The sequence below is a fragment of the Eulemur rufifrons genome, chromosome 1 (assembly GCF_041146395.1).
Source record: "Eulemur rufifrons isolate Redbay chromosome 1, OSU_ERuf_1, whole genome shotgun sequence".
Taxonomy (NCBI): domain Eukaryota; kingdom Metazoa; phylum Chordata; class Mammalia; order Primates; family Lemuridae; genus Eulemur; species Eulemur rufifrons.
In genome coordinates this window covers 7884707-7901667 of record NC_090983.1, presented here as the reverse complement: position 1 = coordinate 7901667, position 16961 = coordinate 7884707, and the positions used below count along the sequence as shown (strand labels likewise).

The 16961-nt window shown below is 44.5% G+C and overlaps 1 protein-coding gene across 4 annotated transcripts in view; it reads left to right on the top strand.

Moving 5' to 3' along the window:
• The window catches only part of ARMC9 (armadillo repeat containing 9), a 133318-nt gene that overhangs the window by 36718 nt on the left and 79639 nt on the right, over positions 1–16961 (top strand). For all 4 annotated transcript variants that reach the window (XM_069466230.1, XM_069466248.1, XM_069466239.1 and 1 more), the window contains 5 exons: positions 3028–3062; positions 6381–6492; positions 9444–9536; positions 12870–12960; positions 14438–14561. In XM_069466230.1, the coding sequence (XP_069322331.1) occupies positions 3028–3062; positions 6381–6492; positions 9444–9536; positions 12870–12960; positions 14438–14561 (455 nt within the window). The remainder of the gene's footprint in view (positions 1–3027; positions 3063–6380; positions 6493–9443; positions 9537–12869; positions 12961–14437; positions 14562–16961) is intronic.

Sequence of the window (16961 nt, the reverse complement as noted above, 5' to 3'; positions counted from 1 at the left end):
TAAAAAGTAAATGAGTGGGTCATTGTAGAAGTATAAAAATAGTGTCGTTGACTTGCCTAGAATCGATTTATGATACCCGTATCAGGAGTTCAGATTTATAATGTATGAAGAAGGAAATCAGGATAGAGTTTAGATGGGGTGTCTAGTGACTGAACTGATAGGATTTAGGATTTGGAAGAAGGTTGCTTGCTTCCTTCTTCTGCTCTAAATTCTTCTTCTGCTCCTAAATTCTGCTCTAGGTCCAAACAGAATGGTGTCAATTTCAAGATAAGTAAGTGGACACAGAGCAGCTTCCCTTTTAGAGTGGTCTTTGGTCAGCTCCTCCCAGGTGCTCTGTGGAGCTTGAGTTAATTGTATTCTGTAAAGGAGCTTGGCCGGGCCCTAGAAAACTGCTGGTATCTGTAAAGTGCAGTATGTTTGATACCGGTTTTTAACTCTGGCTGAGGGGACTGTAGTGACAATGCCTGCCTGCCCCTTCGGGCAGGGCTCCACAAAGGGCTAGGAATGCCCTTTTCTTTCAAACCAGTGAATAAAAAACCACCTTTGATTCCCATTATAAAGCTAATTTATAGACATTATATAAAATTAAGTAGATAAATATCTGAGAATAGCCAAAAGTGTTTGAAGAATTAGCGTAACAGAGGAGAAGTTGCCTTACCAGGTATGAACTTCCTATAAAGTGATTGTCATCAGAACAGGGTGTTACTGGCTTGGGAATAACATATTATGGAGCAGCATTGGGTTCTCAGGCGTTAATGTGCAGGCACGGCCCCAGGACGCATGGCTGAAATGCAGATCCTGGTCCAGGAGGTCTGGGATGGGCCCCGAAATTCCGTATTTCTAACAAAATCCGGGTCATGCTGGTGCTGCCTGTCTGAGGAGCACACTTTGAGTAGCAAGGGGCTGGAGCTGTGGTCCCCAACCCCCCGGGCCACAGACCATGAACTGGGCCGTACAGCAGGAGGCGAGCTCCAGCCAGCGAAGCGCCACCTGCACCCACAGCCACTCCCCGTCACCCCGTCACCGACCCTGCCCCACCCTTGTCAGATCAGCAACGGCATCAGACCCTCATAGCAACTCGAACCCCACTGCCAACTGCACAAGAGAGAGAGCCAGCTTGTGTGCTCCCCATGAGAGGTGACCCCCGACTCCACGTCCATGGAAAAACTGTCTTCCATGAAACCTGTCCCTGGTGTCAAAAAGATTGGGGACTGCTGGGCTAGAGAGTCCAGATAGACCTAAGGATGGATGTAAACCTGGCGGACGACAGAGGTGGGAAAGGGGTGGTTTATCTCTGGGTCCGGAGCCAGATGCTTTCGGGCGCTGGGAAGTGAGGGAAGCAGCTGATGTCAGACCGTGGGGAGCTGCGGGGCCGGAAGATCTCGTTTCCTCCACCTCCGTGTTCAAATTCAAATATTGAAAAGGAGAAGAAGAGAGAAGGAGGAAGCAAGACTTACTGATTGAAGCATTTTGAGGTTAAATCAGGCAGCCTGATGGGACCAGTGGCTTATACCGTGCTAGCATAATTGGCTCTCAGAGAACAAGAAACTAAGTGGCGTACCTCACTCACACTGCAAAGGAAAATGCATTAACATAGATCCCAGTAGAAGAAATATCTCAGCGTAAAAAATAAACTGTAATAATGTTAGAAGAATTGAGAGAAGATGTGTATCTAAGCTTCAGGTAGGGTAGGCCGTCTGAATCAAGACTGAAACCCAGGAAAGCAGTCTGGTGTCACATAAGGCATGAAGACAAGGGCAAAAAGCAGATAATAGCTTTGAAAAATAATGGCCAATATCACTACAGTTTAAACAATTAGGACAACGATGGGATAGACCGCCGTTTAGAGTGATTCTGCCCAGTCCTGATGAGGACGAACCCTCCTCTCCTGCAGCGCTGGGCATCTGGGGATGTTTATCAGGACTGAAAATCACCGACCCTTGGATCCCCCAAACCACTTTTGGGACTCTAACTTACCTCTCAGAGCACGGCTAAGCTTATTGTTGCCAGCAAGTAACAATAGATAAGCAGATTTTGAACAGGCTTTTTGTTCGTTTGTTTTTTAAGTATTTTTAAACATCTGAAAGTAGATAGAATCATAACATAAGTCCCTGTGTGCTCATCACCAACTTCAGCAATTAATTGCATTTCACTAACCTTGGTTCCTTTCTTCTCCTCTACATATTCTTCCTCCCCTGAGTTCTTTAAAGCCAATTCCACACATATCATGCCACCTATATGTTAAATAATTCAACATATATCTCTAACAGATAGGGGCTATAAACAACAAACACACACATACAAGCACAATGCCAAATACAATTAACACTAATTCCATAATATCTACTACCAGTCCAGTCCATGTTCAAATTCCTCTTATTTTCTCAAAACATCTTTTTGCAGTTCATTTATTTGAGTCTGTCCATACAAGTGCCACTGCATCTGGTTATATATTTCTCAAATCTCTTTTAGTATATTTTTAATAAGGCACTGTCTTAGTGGCCAAAAATACACACACACACACACACACACACACACACAATGAATGGGACAATGTGAATGTCTATAAGGTAGGCAATGATTGGGCCTATAGATAAAATTAAAAGAGAATGGGGTAGAATGGGGGATTGTTCATTTTTCTTTAAACACCTCTAGAGTGTTTGACTTGGTACAAAGTGCATGTGATAATTTTATACTTGAAGAGAAAATCTTGCTTTTGTTCTTCATAATGTCTTTGACCGGGCAGCTTAAAATGTCTCTGGGAGTTTGGGCAGGAAGAACCCAGCCATTTTCTATGGGGTTTTGCTTGGATAACAACACCAGGGTGGGCAATTTGTGAGCAACATCAGTGGTAATGTGACTTAACTTTGGCTTGGGCTGATTTTTAAATCGTGTATGACTTTGTTTGGTGAACCCTGATGGATTAAAAGCTTCACCAACAGATTCTGTGCTGTTAGCGTGATTTAGGATCAAGGCATTGCTGTTGATGTTTAACACGTCTGTTTCCTTCTGTCCCCTTCCCCTCAGGCTTCCACCATGTTACGAGCCTCCCTGGCACCTGTGTAAGTAACTGCTTTTAGGAATTTTTATTAAGGAGAACAGCCATACGTAAAACCAGAATTCAAAATATCTTTAGTAAACACTTATCTTAGCAGCCTAGTTTAGAATAATGCCTTTGAGCTAGAGCTCCATGTGGATATTAAAGGATATACCAGTACTTATAAGTAATGTTGAACTAGAATTATCTTTTAATGTTAATTCTATTTATTTTGGTAAGGCAGCATCAAATGGAAAAAAACTGTTGAATTGTTCCTATGGTATTCTATAGAAATGAACTTAATCTACTGTCATAGTGCAGTCAACAGTCAACAGTGATGTGGTCTCTAAATTTTATGTTCTCTGCTGGTTCATGCTGTGACCAGGGCCACAGGATAGCTTTGCGCATGCCCGAGCGTTCCTGTCCAAGTCAGTTAGGTTGTCACCCATGGGAGTGTCTGATGCATGTTCACCAGGTGTGTGTGCTCTAGCAGTAAGGGCATTGAGGCCCTTTGACTTGGACATGAGGACTAGAATGGAGTCTGGTGACCCTCTGAGCCTGCTGTGTGTGCGTGTGTGTGTGTGTGTGTGTGTGTGTGGAGGGGGAAGGAAGCTATGAGATTCCTCAGACACCTGAGGAACATTCCTCCTCCTTCCGTCCTGCCTGAGCCTGACATTGACCTGCATTTTTTTTTCTCTCTTGTTGCTTTGGCTGACGTATAGCGTAGCACTTACAAGCACAGACTGCCAGGGTTAAAATCCCACCTCTGTGTCTGGCTCTGTGACCTTGGACTACTTATATAACTTCTCTGTGCCTCAGTTTCCTCACTTATGAAATAAGAAGAATAAAAGTAATTTTTTTATAGGATGTATAGGATTCTAAAGGTAAGGATGAGTTAATATGTAGAAAGCCCTGAGTTCAGTGCCCGGGACATAGCGAACACCCTTGAGATGTTTGCTGATATTATTCTCAGTGACGTAAGAGGCAAGGTCACCTGCAGAGAGTAAAGGGGGCAAGAACAGAGGGGAGAAGGCATGACACAGTCTTCTTGGACAGCGGGAGAGTGGCTGGACCACAGAACCGTGGAGCTGTTGAGCAACTTAGTTGCTAATAAACTTAGTTGGCAATAAACTTCATTGGTAATACTGCCTTTACTGGCAAGTGTATATGGCCCAAATATGACAGTTTTTCTTCCCTTCAGAGGAAGTACCCCAGCTACAGAACATTGTCAAACTTGCTTTTGCAATTGGAACTTCTTCGTCTAGAACAAGAGCTCATTTAAATTTTAAATTGTTTTTTAAAATTTTTCTTGTTAAAATAATTTCAGAGTTTCAAAAATAGCACAAAGAATTCCCATATACCCTTCACCCGGATTTCCCAGTGTTACTATTTCACACAAGACCAGTAGTTATCAAAATAAGAAAATTAACAGTGACACAATATTGTCATCTAACCTATAGACCTTATTCACATTTTATCAGTCGTTCCATTATTTTAATTTAGTTGTCATATCTTCTTAGTTTTCTTTGATTTATTTAATAAAATCATTACTCAGTCTTTGTCTTTCATGGCCTTGACACTTTTGAAGAATACTGGCCAGTTATTTACAATAAAAAATGTAAAAGTAGCTCTATTAATTTTTAAACTTACAATAATATCTGCCTCAGGGAAAAAAGTGTCAATCAGTGTGCACATGTGTGTGAGTTTACTGTTTGACATTAAAAAATGGAAGACACTCTCCCCCAGGAGTGTTTACTGAGATCTCATTTGTCGCTCTCTTTCCTGGACCCTCTAAGAAAATCTCATTTTGTCTTTTAAAAACTAACATTAAAAGAAACTAGCATGTAATTTTTTATTATGTAAGTAATACATGCTCATTATAGAAAGTCTGCATGCTACAGAAATATATGAAGGAGAAAATGTAAATTACCCAAAGCCCTGCCTCCCAGAGTGTATGATCTCCATTTCCATTTCATCCTTAAAAGCAAATGAAACCTACAACTTCAGCTCTTCACCAAACTCTTCATGAATCTCCGTTTAATATTGTGCAGTCTCCTTTTTTTCCCTTTATATTGGAAGACTCATAAATTTGCTTTGGTTTTTAGCTTTTTATTTTGAAATAAATATAGAGTTACAGGAAGCTGAGGCTCCCAGCTTCCCCATTGGTGACGTCTAAAATGACTGTAGCATTACATCAAAATGAGGAAATTAACATTGATCTGGTACCGTTAACTAGACCACAGACCTCATTATGTTTTACCTGTGTTTCCATGCACTCTCCTTTTCTGTGCATCTCCTTTTCTTCAACAAAACAAAATGTGAAGAAGACACTGGTTTTAGTGGCAAGGAATCTGAGGTGATTCATTTTGTTTCTGGCTAACCAAAGGCAGGTGTTGGGTCAGTCTGAGCTGTGTAGATCTCTAATCAGAGATCTCTCTTACCCAACACAAAGAAATGAGAAATGAGAACTGTTTGAGGTGATGGATATGCTAATTAGCCTGATTTGATCATTACACATTGTATGCATGCATCAAAACATGATGTGTACCCCATAAATATGTATAATTATTATGTATCAATACAATTTTTTAAATTAGTAATAAAACCAAACAAAAATTTTAAAAAAAGAAAGGTCTCTCTTGATTGAAACCTAACTCCCCTGAGGTCTTTGATTTGGGGACTTCTTGAGGAGAGTCTGCAAATCGTCCTACAGCCAGCCGGTCTCAGAGCTGTACCCGCCAGCCGCTTCCTGACCACGCACTTCTACCTCCCTGGCCGAGCCACACACCCACTTACTCTGCACACTTGTTTCTGACCCCTGATCTGTCCTTCACACTCCCTCGTCAGGTCCCTCAGGCTGGAGCGGGACAGTGGCTTCAGGTTTGTAGGTGGAACTGTTGGGGCCTGCTGATGCAGTAGTCTTTGGGCTTTGCTTAGAGTTCTAAACGGAACTTTAGTGGAAAGTTATGATGCCTCCAAGGTGATTTCTTTCCCATCATATGGACCCCTGGTTTAAGGTGAATGTGGAGATTTCTAAATCTGTTCAGGCAGATACTCCTTATTTTAGGAAAAACGTTAAACAGAACCTCAGTCCATCCAGCAGAACGGGTGGAACTGAGCGAGTTGAAGCGGCAGGCAGGAAACCTGGAACCCAGCCAGCCCCCCCCCCCCCCCCCCCCCCCCCCGTGTGGAAGCTGGGAGTTCATTCTGGGAGCCCAGGGGAATAGCTGTCCACTGCTGGGCTATCTGCACAACTCTAGATCAGGTGTCATAATGCTCAAGAGTTGTCATGAACATGCCCTTTTACCCTTTTCTTTCTCTTTGAACTTGGCTTGCTGAGTAGGAGATTGAAGGATGTCCCATTACTGCCCTCCCTGGATTATGAGAAACTGAAGAAGGATTTGATTTGGGGGAGCGATCGCTTAAAAGCCTTCTTGTTGCAGGCTCTGCGCTGGGTAGGTACCTTTTCCTTGAAGTTAAACAACAAAACAAAACCAATGCGGTTTTCTTGGCTGGCTACCTTGTTTGTATCTTTTAACCCATCTAAAAATCTTTTTTCTTGCTGCCTGCTGACATCTAGAATGAAAGTTTAAAACAGCTTCTGAAGGTAGCCTTAGGCTCCTTTAAAAAAAACTCCTATATTGGCCTGGGACAGTGGCTCACACCTGTAATCCCAGCACTTTGGGAGGCCAAAGCAGGAGGATCACTGGAGGGACAGGAGTTCAAGACCAGCCTGGGCAACAGCAAGACCCCATCTCTACAAAAAATAAAAACATTAGCCAGGCATGGTGGCATGCACCTGTAGTCCCAGCTACTCCAGAGGTTGAGCTGGGAGGATTACTTGAGTCCAGGAGTTCAAGGTTACAGTGAGCTATGATCATGCCACTGAACTCCAGCCTGGGTGACAGAGGGAGACCCTGTCTTAAAAAAAAAAACAAAAACAAAACAAAACAAAAACCTAACAATCCTGTATTGATATCATAGTTGCCATTGCCTTTGTGTGATGTGATACATGCAGATCCAAGGCCCTGGAGACTGCCCCTGCCACATGGCTCTTTCCTGGTCATGAGCCCCACTGCCTGCTTGTGGGCACCCTCGTGTGACAGCATGGAGTTGGGCTCACTCTACATCCCCACAGAAAACTCTGTTCAGGCACTGCCATGCAGCCACCCTGGGCAGGCTCAAGGGTTCAGGTTCAAGGGTAAGAACTCAGGTTAACACGGCTGTAGGGGAAGCAAGCCGAATCTATGTTGTTGCTTTTCTCCCCAGTCTTCAGATTGGTCACAGTGTAAGCCAGCAGTTGCTTCTCAAGATTTTTGCTCTCAGAGCCCGTTCCACTCCCCCAAATTACTGAGGACCTCAAAGAGCTTTTGCTTACATGAAGTTTATCTACCAATATTTATAATATTAGAAATTAAAACTGAGAAAATTCTTAAAATATATCTATTAATTCCCTTAAAATGAATCATAAACGAATGACATGTTAACATAAATAACATATTTTTATGAAAAATAACTGTTTTCCAAATAATAAAAAAATTAGTGAGGCTAGCATCATTTTTCATTTTTGCAAATTTCTTTAGTGTCTGGCTTAATGGAGGACAGCTGGCTCCTCCGGTCCGCTTTTGCATTTAATTTGTCATAGTGTCCCAATTCATACAGCCTCTGAGACTGACATGAAACAAGCAAGTCATATCTTAGTATTATTATGAAAATAATTGTAACCTTGTAGACCCCTTGAAAGTGTTTTGGGGACTCCCTAGGGTTCCCCAGACTATACTTTGAGAACTGCTGGCTTAAGCCAACACTGGTTGGCTGTTTAACTGAATGATCCATCTAACTCACTGTGCATTAGCATCAAATCCCTTCATGGATCCCCGAATTTCAAGGTCTCTTGGCATCAGAGTCCTGTGGGCAATTTCCCTGTCTCTGGATAGAAACAGTTCTCACTTACACTTCTGATGTTCGCTGGTGCTTCCTGAAACGTGTCTCGAGGCGTGCTCTGAGACTCCAGGATCAGCAGGAAGAGTCCTGTGGTCAAGCAGTGATGTCTGTTCTCGTTTTGTTTGTGTCATTTGTCCAGAGTGGGTGGGGCAGCATGTGCTGCCATCCCCACCCTGGCCATTTTCCTCTCTGCTCAAGTTGTCAAACTCATCTTTTATTTGGCTCTTAGTTTGCTCACTCAGCACGTCCTCTCAGTCCCTGCCACTCTTGAGGAGACAGGGTATTCCTTTGCTGAGAGAATGCCATTTTCGCAGAATGTTCACAGGAAAAATGAACAGGTTTCTTATGATTTTTCTGTGTCCCTCTCCAGTCCCCCATCTAGCCCCTTGCCCTTGCCTCAACCTCAGTGAACTTGACAGAAGGTCGGCAACATCCCACGTGACATTCTGGGCACACCCCTCCTTCAGGACAGTCCTCCTTTACCTTTGAAGCCTTGCCCGGCCACGGTGGTCAGTGTCTGTCTGCAACACTTGCCTCTGGAGGCCTCCCCGCCTCTCCTTCCCGCTCCTGGGTGTCTGTTGCTCTTGCTGTCCTCTTGCCCACGCCAAGAACCAGCATGTTCTTTGCACCTCTGCCTTCTCTTTGGCCTAAAGCAGGGCCTGCAGCCTCGGGATTTTGATTTTGTAAGATTTTCCTGGAGAAGCAGGGACATTTGCTCTCTGCAGTTACATGGCTTTCTCATATCCCAACTCACACCTCTGCACACCCACGTGCACCCGCACATGCACGTAAGTTTCCTCCTAGCCCTGTGGATAGTGCGTAAATTCTTACTGATAGCAACACGACAAACTTAAGGGTTTTCAGAATTCCAGCCAGCCAGCCCCTACACACACACACACACACACACAGAGCTGGTCCCTGTGGGGTAGGAGAGAGTCTAGTGTGCTGCATGGCAGGCATTCAAAGCGCTCTACAGCCTGCTCTGGGCCCTGCCCATTGAGCCTGCTCAAATGCACCCTCTGTTTTGTACCTCCCTGAGCTGGATCACACCTCCCTGTCCCCCACTACACTCACGTTCCCCTGTGCTGGTTAATAGTCTGCCCATCCTCAGGGGCCAACTTTTGAGCCCCTTCCTACAAGAAAAGCCCCTCTGGGCGTTGGTGAGCTCTCCGTTGTCTGCACACTTAGAATTGGGAACCTTGCCGCTTCCATCGCTGAGGATTTCACGTGAAAAATTCGCTCCAGCATCCCTTACACTGCCTGTTAGGAAGTCCAACGTCGTAAGTTCTTGTTAATTGACTGGCTGGTTGGTTAACTAGCCCCCAGCTGGGTGTTATTTATTTTGGGTGGTTATATGTATAGTTACCGGTACTGCCTTTTAAAACGCACCTGCTATGTGAAAGCTTTCCCCCTTGGTCCTAAGTAACTTAGGTCTTGTTGCTTTTGTTTTTCTTCACTCCAGCGCTTGACCACATCCCATCCTGGAGAGCAGAGGGAGACCGTGTTGCAAGCCTACATCAGCAACGACCTCTTGGACTGTCATAGCCACAGCCAGGTGGGTCGGAGGTGGCCCGGGGCCCGGCCAGGGCCATCAGTGCGAGGGAATGACCTTAGAAGATGGGGAAGCTTTCGTATCTGTGCGTGTTTCAGCACAGTGACCACATGGCAGCCTCCACCTGGCCAGCTAGTGAGACTTCTTGTTCACCCTGGGTAACAGACCTCACTAGCTAACTCTAGTAAAAAGTTCTAAAAAAGTTAGAACTGCTTGATTTATCTCTGGAGCTCTTTTCTGCCATTTTTCCTTTTCTCAAATTCCCAACTCTTTCCTGTACCTCACTTTGTTCCATGAGTCCTGAAAACTGAGTAGGACTTAGGGTGGACAAGGTATATAAGCAATTTCAGGGGTGTTTTCATCTGGGCCTGACTGAAAATGTGTCTTTAACACAATATTTATATACAGCTTTGGACCAGATAGGTCTACTGACGCTGTGAGGAAAGTATGAGATTTGGGGTGAGGTAAATTGCTTTCTCACTTCAGCCACTCATTAGCCAGGTCATCTGAAGCAGGTGACTCAGTCTCAGGTGCTTCCCCATCTAGGAACAGCCTCAGGCTGTTGTTGGGATGATGAAGTGCAGTCACGTGAGGGACGTGCTTCGCCCGGGCCTGGCACTGAGGAGTCGCTGTGGGGTGGTCTCCTCCTCCCCGCCCCTCCTGCTTGTGTCTGCACCAGGCATCGCTGGACAGTAGGAGGATCAGGATCTTGAACTTGGCACATGTAAAGAAGATACTACATTTTATTTCATATTATTTCTGTTGAGTTTTTATCAGGGTGCTCTAAAATGTAAAGCTATTGTTAAGCTTCACAATGTGTGTGCTGGAGCAGCAAACGCTCTTAGCACTCACTGCTTACACAGCCGTCTTGGGCCGTTTCCTGCTGCTGTACCAGAACACCACAGACTGGGTCAGTTACAAGCAATAGAAGTCATTTGGTGCACAGTTCTGGAGGCTGGGAAGTCCAAGAGGATGGCACCAGCATCTGGCAGGGGTCATCCGAGGCAGAAGGCAGAAGCGGGCATGCTAGACAGAGAGAGAATGGGGGGGAACCTATCCTTTTATCAGAGCTACTCCTGAGATAACTAAGCCAGCCCCGAGATAACGGCATTAATCCCTTCAGGAGAGCAGAGCCCTCTTGACATAATCACCTCTTAAATGTCCTAATATCGTTACGCTAGCAATTAAATTTCCACATGAGTTTGGTGGATACATTCAAACCATAGCACCAGCACCCTGGGAGAGCGAGTTGCACACTCTGTTGTGTGAACAGGCAATACAGTTCAGGAGTTTCGAGTTGCCACATGCTCACTTTGTGAAAACTCATCAGATGGAATACTCATCATCTGTGCAATTTTCTGTGTAGATGTTATACTTCAATAAGAATTTGACCTAAATAAAGATGGTGTACTGTCAGTAGGCATCTTGGGGACAACAACCTTCAACATGTCACCCTCCTGAGTCAGCTCAGTTCAGTCTGGACTTGTGGCCCCCTGCATCAGGAGTCTCCTCGGCAAACTTCTGTTGATTCCTTTCACCCCTCCCCTGAACTGCCTCTCTGCTTCCAGTAGCCATGTCGTCTGCTTTCCTGACTTAATCTCTCGGTGGGTGGAGCACATCCTTTGGATAACAGCTTCTAGACAAAGGATGCACAGGAAGTATGTTTCTTGAGACCACATATGGTCTAAAAATGTCTTTATTTTTTGCATAGAATTCTGGGTCGTAAATAATTTTCCTTATGAATTTTGAAGACATTGCTCCATTGTTTTTTAGGTTCCAGTTTTGCTGTTGAGAAATCCAAACTCATTCTAATTCCTGGTCTTTCATATGTGACCTATTTTTCTCTCTAGAAGCACATTGAATCTTCTTTTTATCACCAGTGTTAGTAAACTGCCCATTGACGTCCTTCACGAGCTGTGTCTTGATCCGTTGGTGTGAGCACTTTGGGGGCCCTTTCTGTCTGACAGCTTCAGTTCTAGGAACTTTTCTTGAGTTGTTTTGTTGATAGTTTCTTCCTTTCTGTTTCCTCTGTTCTCTATTTCTGAATGTTGGACCTCCCCAACTGGTTCTCTATTTTTCTTATCTTTTCTCTCCTATCTTCTATCTCTTTCTTTTTGTTCCCCTTTAGGGGGGATTTCCTCATCTTTATTTTCCTATCCTTCTGTTGAGCTTTTTATTTCTTTTTTTAGTAGCATTCTCTTGTTTTGTGGCTGCAATACAGATTCTTGTATCTTTGAGGATATTAGTGATGAATTTTTGTTTATTTTTAGTTTTCTTCTCATTTCCTCCGCTTTGTTCTGGCCCTGTCTTCCAAGTTGGAGCTCTCCTCCCACGTCTGGTGGTCCTTGTTATCTCGTAAGGAGAGAGTGAGAGCGGGCGGACTAAAAAGCCAATTGGAAGCCCTGATTGCTCCCCTGAGGAGGATCCGGGTGAGCCATTTATTGGAACCTCTGGTCTCAGGGTGTCTAGTTCTTTCTTCTTGGGCTGGTCATTTTCCTCTGAGAAGTCTTTTAGTCTCCTGCCCCGAGGGTGAGAGTCTCATTGCCAGTGTTCTGGGAGCCAACTGGGGGCGGAGGAGTAGGGCTGGTTCTCTGCTCAGCATTCATCCTGCAGTTGACCCTCCATTTCGTCTAGCGCCCTTGCTCACCTGTGCCAGCGTCCCCTGCTCCATAGACCCTTTGTGTCACCTTCACAAGAGAGCCCCTGCCCCAGTGCTGTGCTGGAGGTGCGCGGGCGCGGCATGAGTGAGATCAGGCTGCTGCTTCAACAGCTTTCATCGTTCTTCTTTCTTTTCCCCAGTTCTGAAGCCTTTTGAGGAGTAAGTGATAGAAGCTGGGTAATTTTGCATCGCCTGTTGCTGCCTGAGATTTGGCGTTCTTGGGCCTGCTAAGCCCGTTGCTACCGTCCTGCATTCCTGCTTCCAAAACTGTGTTGTTGTAGCTTCCCATGCTGTTCTCTGAGTCCTAAGGAATTTATGTCTTTTTTAAAAGTCCATTTACTGCAGTCTTACTGTGGTTTAGAGGGGGCAACATTTAGACGTGTCTGTTGAATCTACCGTTCTGACCTGGGAAAGCGGCAGCAACGACAGCAACGAACAGTGCTGCTTCCTCTGGGCCAGTCACAGCTCTGAGTGCGTTGTGTGGCGAATTCATTTAATTTAGAAGCCCGACTGACTGTTTTCCCGATCTCGTCAAGTATCAGTTGGAAATCAAGACTTGCAGATGAAATGTTTGGCTTTAGTCTGTTGGTTTCACCTCTGATAAATTCAGGCCTGGGCAGAGGAGGCACATGTTGACCTCTCCCTTTTCTTCATCCGTCTTGATTTTTTCCCCACAGAGGAGTGTGCTTCAGCTGCTGCACTCGAAGAGTGAGGTGGTGCGGCAGTACACGGCCAGGCTCGTCAACGCTTTTGCGTCGCTAGCAGAAGGTGAGACGGCAGCCCGCCTTCAAGACAAGGGCTAGATCTTACTGATGGGGTTTTCCCTTTGAAAGTGAGCATTGCTCCCAAGTTTCTTAGAGATGATATATGTTTCCTCAATTTATTGTTATTTAATTCCTCTAAGGTCTTTTGTGAAAATTAGTTGTCCTATTGCTTTAATTTATGTCAGAGAACATTTTGATGGTTTCGGAGTTTATTTTGTAAGCCTTCTGGTTTTATTCTATGAGCTTTCTGATTTTGTGATATAGCACTTCTTATTTTGCTTTCGAGCATATAACAGACAATGAATGCATTTTTCTATAGTTTTCTACTTAAGACAAAATAAGATTGGTAAAACAATTAAAGTTGATTCTAATAAGCACTACACCATTTTCTCCAAAAGACTATAAATTCTTAAATCAAAGGATTTGAAAATTCCAAAGATAACATGCCACCATAAACTGAATTCAAAATGAGGCTGGGCACAGCAGCTCACGCCTGTAATCCTAGCACTCTGGGAGGCCGAGGAGGGAAGATTGCTTGAGCTCAGACGTTTGAGACCAGCCTGAGCAAGAGTGAAATCCTGTCTCTACTAAAAATAGAAAAACTAGCCAGGCGTTGTGGTGCACACCTGGAGTCCCAGCTACTCAGGAGGCTGAGGCAGGAGGATCGCTTGAGCCCAGGAGTTTGAGGTTGCAGTGAGTTACGATGATGCCACTGTACTCTACATGGGGCGACACAGTGAGATTCTGTCTCAGAAAAAAACAGTGATTTTGCAACATGCCATTTTGATAAGTTCTTACTTGTTTGAGCTCTTTTTAATGTGAGTAAAGGGAGTTTTCAAGTTACGAATTTATGATACTCTAAAACTTTCTTCATTCATTCATTTGTTCACTTTTCCATCTGTTTGGCAAACATTTATTTTAAGCCAGGGTATGTGCTGAGGGCCATTCATATGGTAACACAGTTGAAACTTGTGTCCATAATTAACGTCTTCTGATCAGTTCAGAAACCCATAGCAGGCTAGTGACCATCCTGGGCTTATCATAGAGTTTCGGATATGGCTCACACCTTCTCCTCCAGGCTCTGGGCATATCTAGCAAGAGCAGGGAGTGTGGCCTGCACCACTCGTTGGCTGCCTCTATTGTAAAGGCCTAGGGCTCATAACTCACAGATCCACCCCCTTTTTCTTCTTGTAGATCTGACCCTCGAATCTGGGCAAATAAAAAGACACTGCTCCCTGCAAGAACATGGTGATGAATTATGTTTGGCTTCCAAGAAGTGTGGTTTTTTGATTCATTAGATAGCTGATTGAATAAAATCAATTTTTGTAAGAAATGCATTTTAATAAATTTTAGTAAGAACATAAAATTACCCAAACTCTACTGTGTTATATGCAAACAAAGTTTTCACACAAAGTGGGTTTGGAGCACACCGGATGAATTCTATCCACCTTTCACCTGTTTCACGTCTGGCATATTATTAGGTCGCCTCTACCTTGCGCAGAACACGATGGTGCTGCGGATGCTGGAGGGAAGGCTGAAGGAGGAGGACAAAGACGTCATCACCCGGGAGAATGTCCTTGGGGCCTTGCAGAAGTTCAGCCTGAGGTGATGACTGTGCAAGAGGACATGTGGCTCCTGTGACGGCAGATTGGGGTTGTTTTAGCCACTATTTAGTGCTTATTTTATTCCTGTGACAACCCAGGAGGCAGAGGATATTTTTCTAACACCGAGGAGAGGTTGGGCGGCTTTCCAAGACAGAGCTGGAAAGCCTGTCCCTATTCCGCCAAACTGTCCTGCTCGAGGATGCAGGATGGAGGAAGACATTTTAAAAGCACTGTTATAGTCTCCTAATGGACTTCATCTGGTGCCAGCCAGGTGCTAGACTGCGTCTCAGACCACCTGCCAGCCTTAGAGACAGACACATGAATGAGACCTGATAGAGCCTCGGCCTTCAAGTTGCTGCCACGCCCCTGTGGGAGCCACACACAGGGGGGACATCTCAGTGTGAGGGGCAGTCCTGCGGGATCAGGGTGAGGGCCTCCTGGTTCCGTGTCAACACATCCCAGCAGCCCACCCCGTACGCTCAGCCTGGTATCTGTCGTGACTTGGAACCAATCGTGTCAGAGATTTCCCAGTTAGACACGTCTTCTTAAACCAGATCTGGTGTGTTCTGGAGATTTTTTTTTAATTGACAGCTTTATTGAAGCATACTTTACATATCATAAAAGCCACCCGTTTTAAGTCTACAATGCAGTGATTTTTAGTGTATTTACAGAGTTGTTCAACCATCACCACAATCTAGTTTTAGAACATTTCCATCTCCACAAAAGCAACCTCACTCATACCCATTTACAGTCACTCCTCATTCCTGCCCCGGCCCCAGGTAACTGCTAACCTACTTTCTGAAGATTTACTTGTACTGGACATTACATATAAATGGAATCATATAATGTGTGTTCTTTTGGGACTAGCTTCTTTCACTTAGCATAATGAAGGTTTTTCAAGGTCTGGCCATGTGGCACGTGTCAGTACTGCATTGCTTTCCATTGCTGGCCCGCACTCCATTACGTTAGGTGGATATACTATGCTTTGTTTATCCGCTCATCAGCTGATGGGTGTTTGTGCTGTTTCGCATAAACTTTTGGCTGATTCACATAACGCTGCTGTGCGCACTTGAGCACCGAAGTATTTATGTGGACATGTGGCTTCCCGTCTCCTGGACAGGTGTCTGGAGTGGAATTGCTGGGTCATATGGTAGTTCTTCCAGAGTCCTTCCCTCATAACCACCTCACATTCTCATGCACTTTATTAAAAATTCTATAGCAGGGTGGTGGCTCATGCCTGTAGTTCTAGCACTTTGGGCGGTCGAGGTGGTAGAAACACTTGAGGTCAGGAGTTTGAGACCACCCTGAGCAAGAGCGAGACCCCATCTCTACAAAAAATAGAAAAATTAACCAGGCATGGTGGCACATACCTGTAGTCTCAGCTACTCAGGAGGCTGAGGCAGAAGGATCCCTTGAGCCCAGGAGTTTGAGGTTGCAGTGAGCTATGATGACGCCACTGCACTCTAGCCCAGATGACAGAGCGGTATCCTGTCTCAAAAAAAAAAAGAAAAGAAAAAGGATTCTAGTACCAGGAGTCCTCAGCTTTTTCTGTCAGTCCCCTTATGAACACACTTTCTTCACATCCAATGCGTTTAACGTCTGACTAACTCTCGCTGATAACCAGAAGCCTGCAAGGTGAAATAGTCTAAGTGCAAATGTCTTGTTCTGACTGTATGGATTGAGAAGAATTGTAGGCGATACCCAGAGCTGTGGGTTCCTCAGCTCACACCAACACTTCATGTCTGTCTGTGTATAGAGATAACTTAGCTTGATGTTGACCATATCTGGGAAATTTTTAGAAATTTAGTAACTATAGTTGAGTAACAGACACAAGATATGGTAAAGAAATACCTCTTCCTGGTAATGCAAATGTTTACTGCCTATTTAGTCTTTTCCTCCAAACAGTAATTTAGGCTTTTCTGTTCTGTGAATGTGCTTAATACTTTCGCAGTTTCCAGTGGCTCTGCAATGCGTGTAGAAAGTAGTCGTGCTTACCAAGAGAGCACAGTCTCATTGCATTCGTGTTGTAAGTCTCACTGATTGGGTCGGGATAGTGTTTAAGAACAGCATGAAGGGACACTGGCTTTGCTATTCTGTCCTGGGTGGTTGTTTTACCATAACGTGTTAATCAGGAGAGGTATAGTGCTGGCTTCTCCATGATGTTTTGATTTTCAAATAATTCAGATGGTTTCTTCTGCCACATTTAGTCTCTTCAGTTCTTAAAGCTAACATGAAAACATTCCCCATTACACATTTTGATGAGGCATTGGATTTTGCAAGATTTTGTACCTGGACTTTGGGTGGAAAATCATTCCTTATAATTTGTATTACCCAGATCATTAAACTACCCTTACCCTGTGATAGCAATCTGATAAGCTGGGTAATAAGCTGGGTTCTTGCT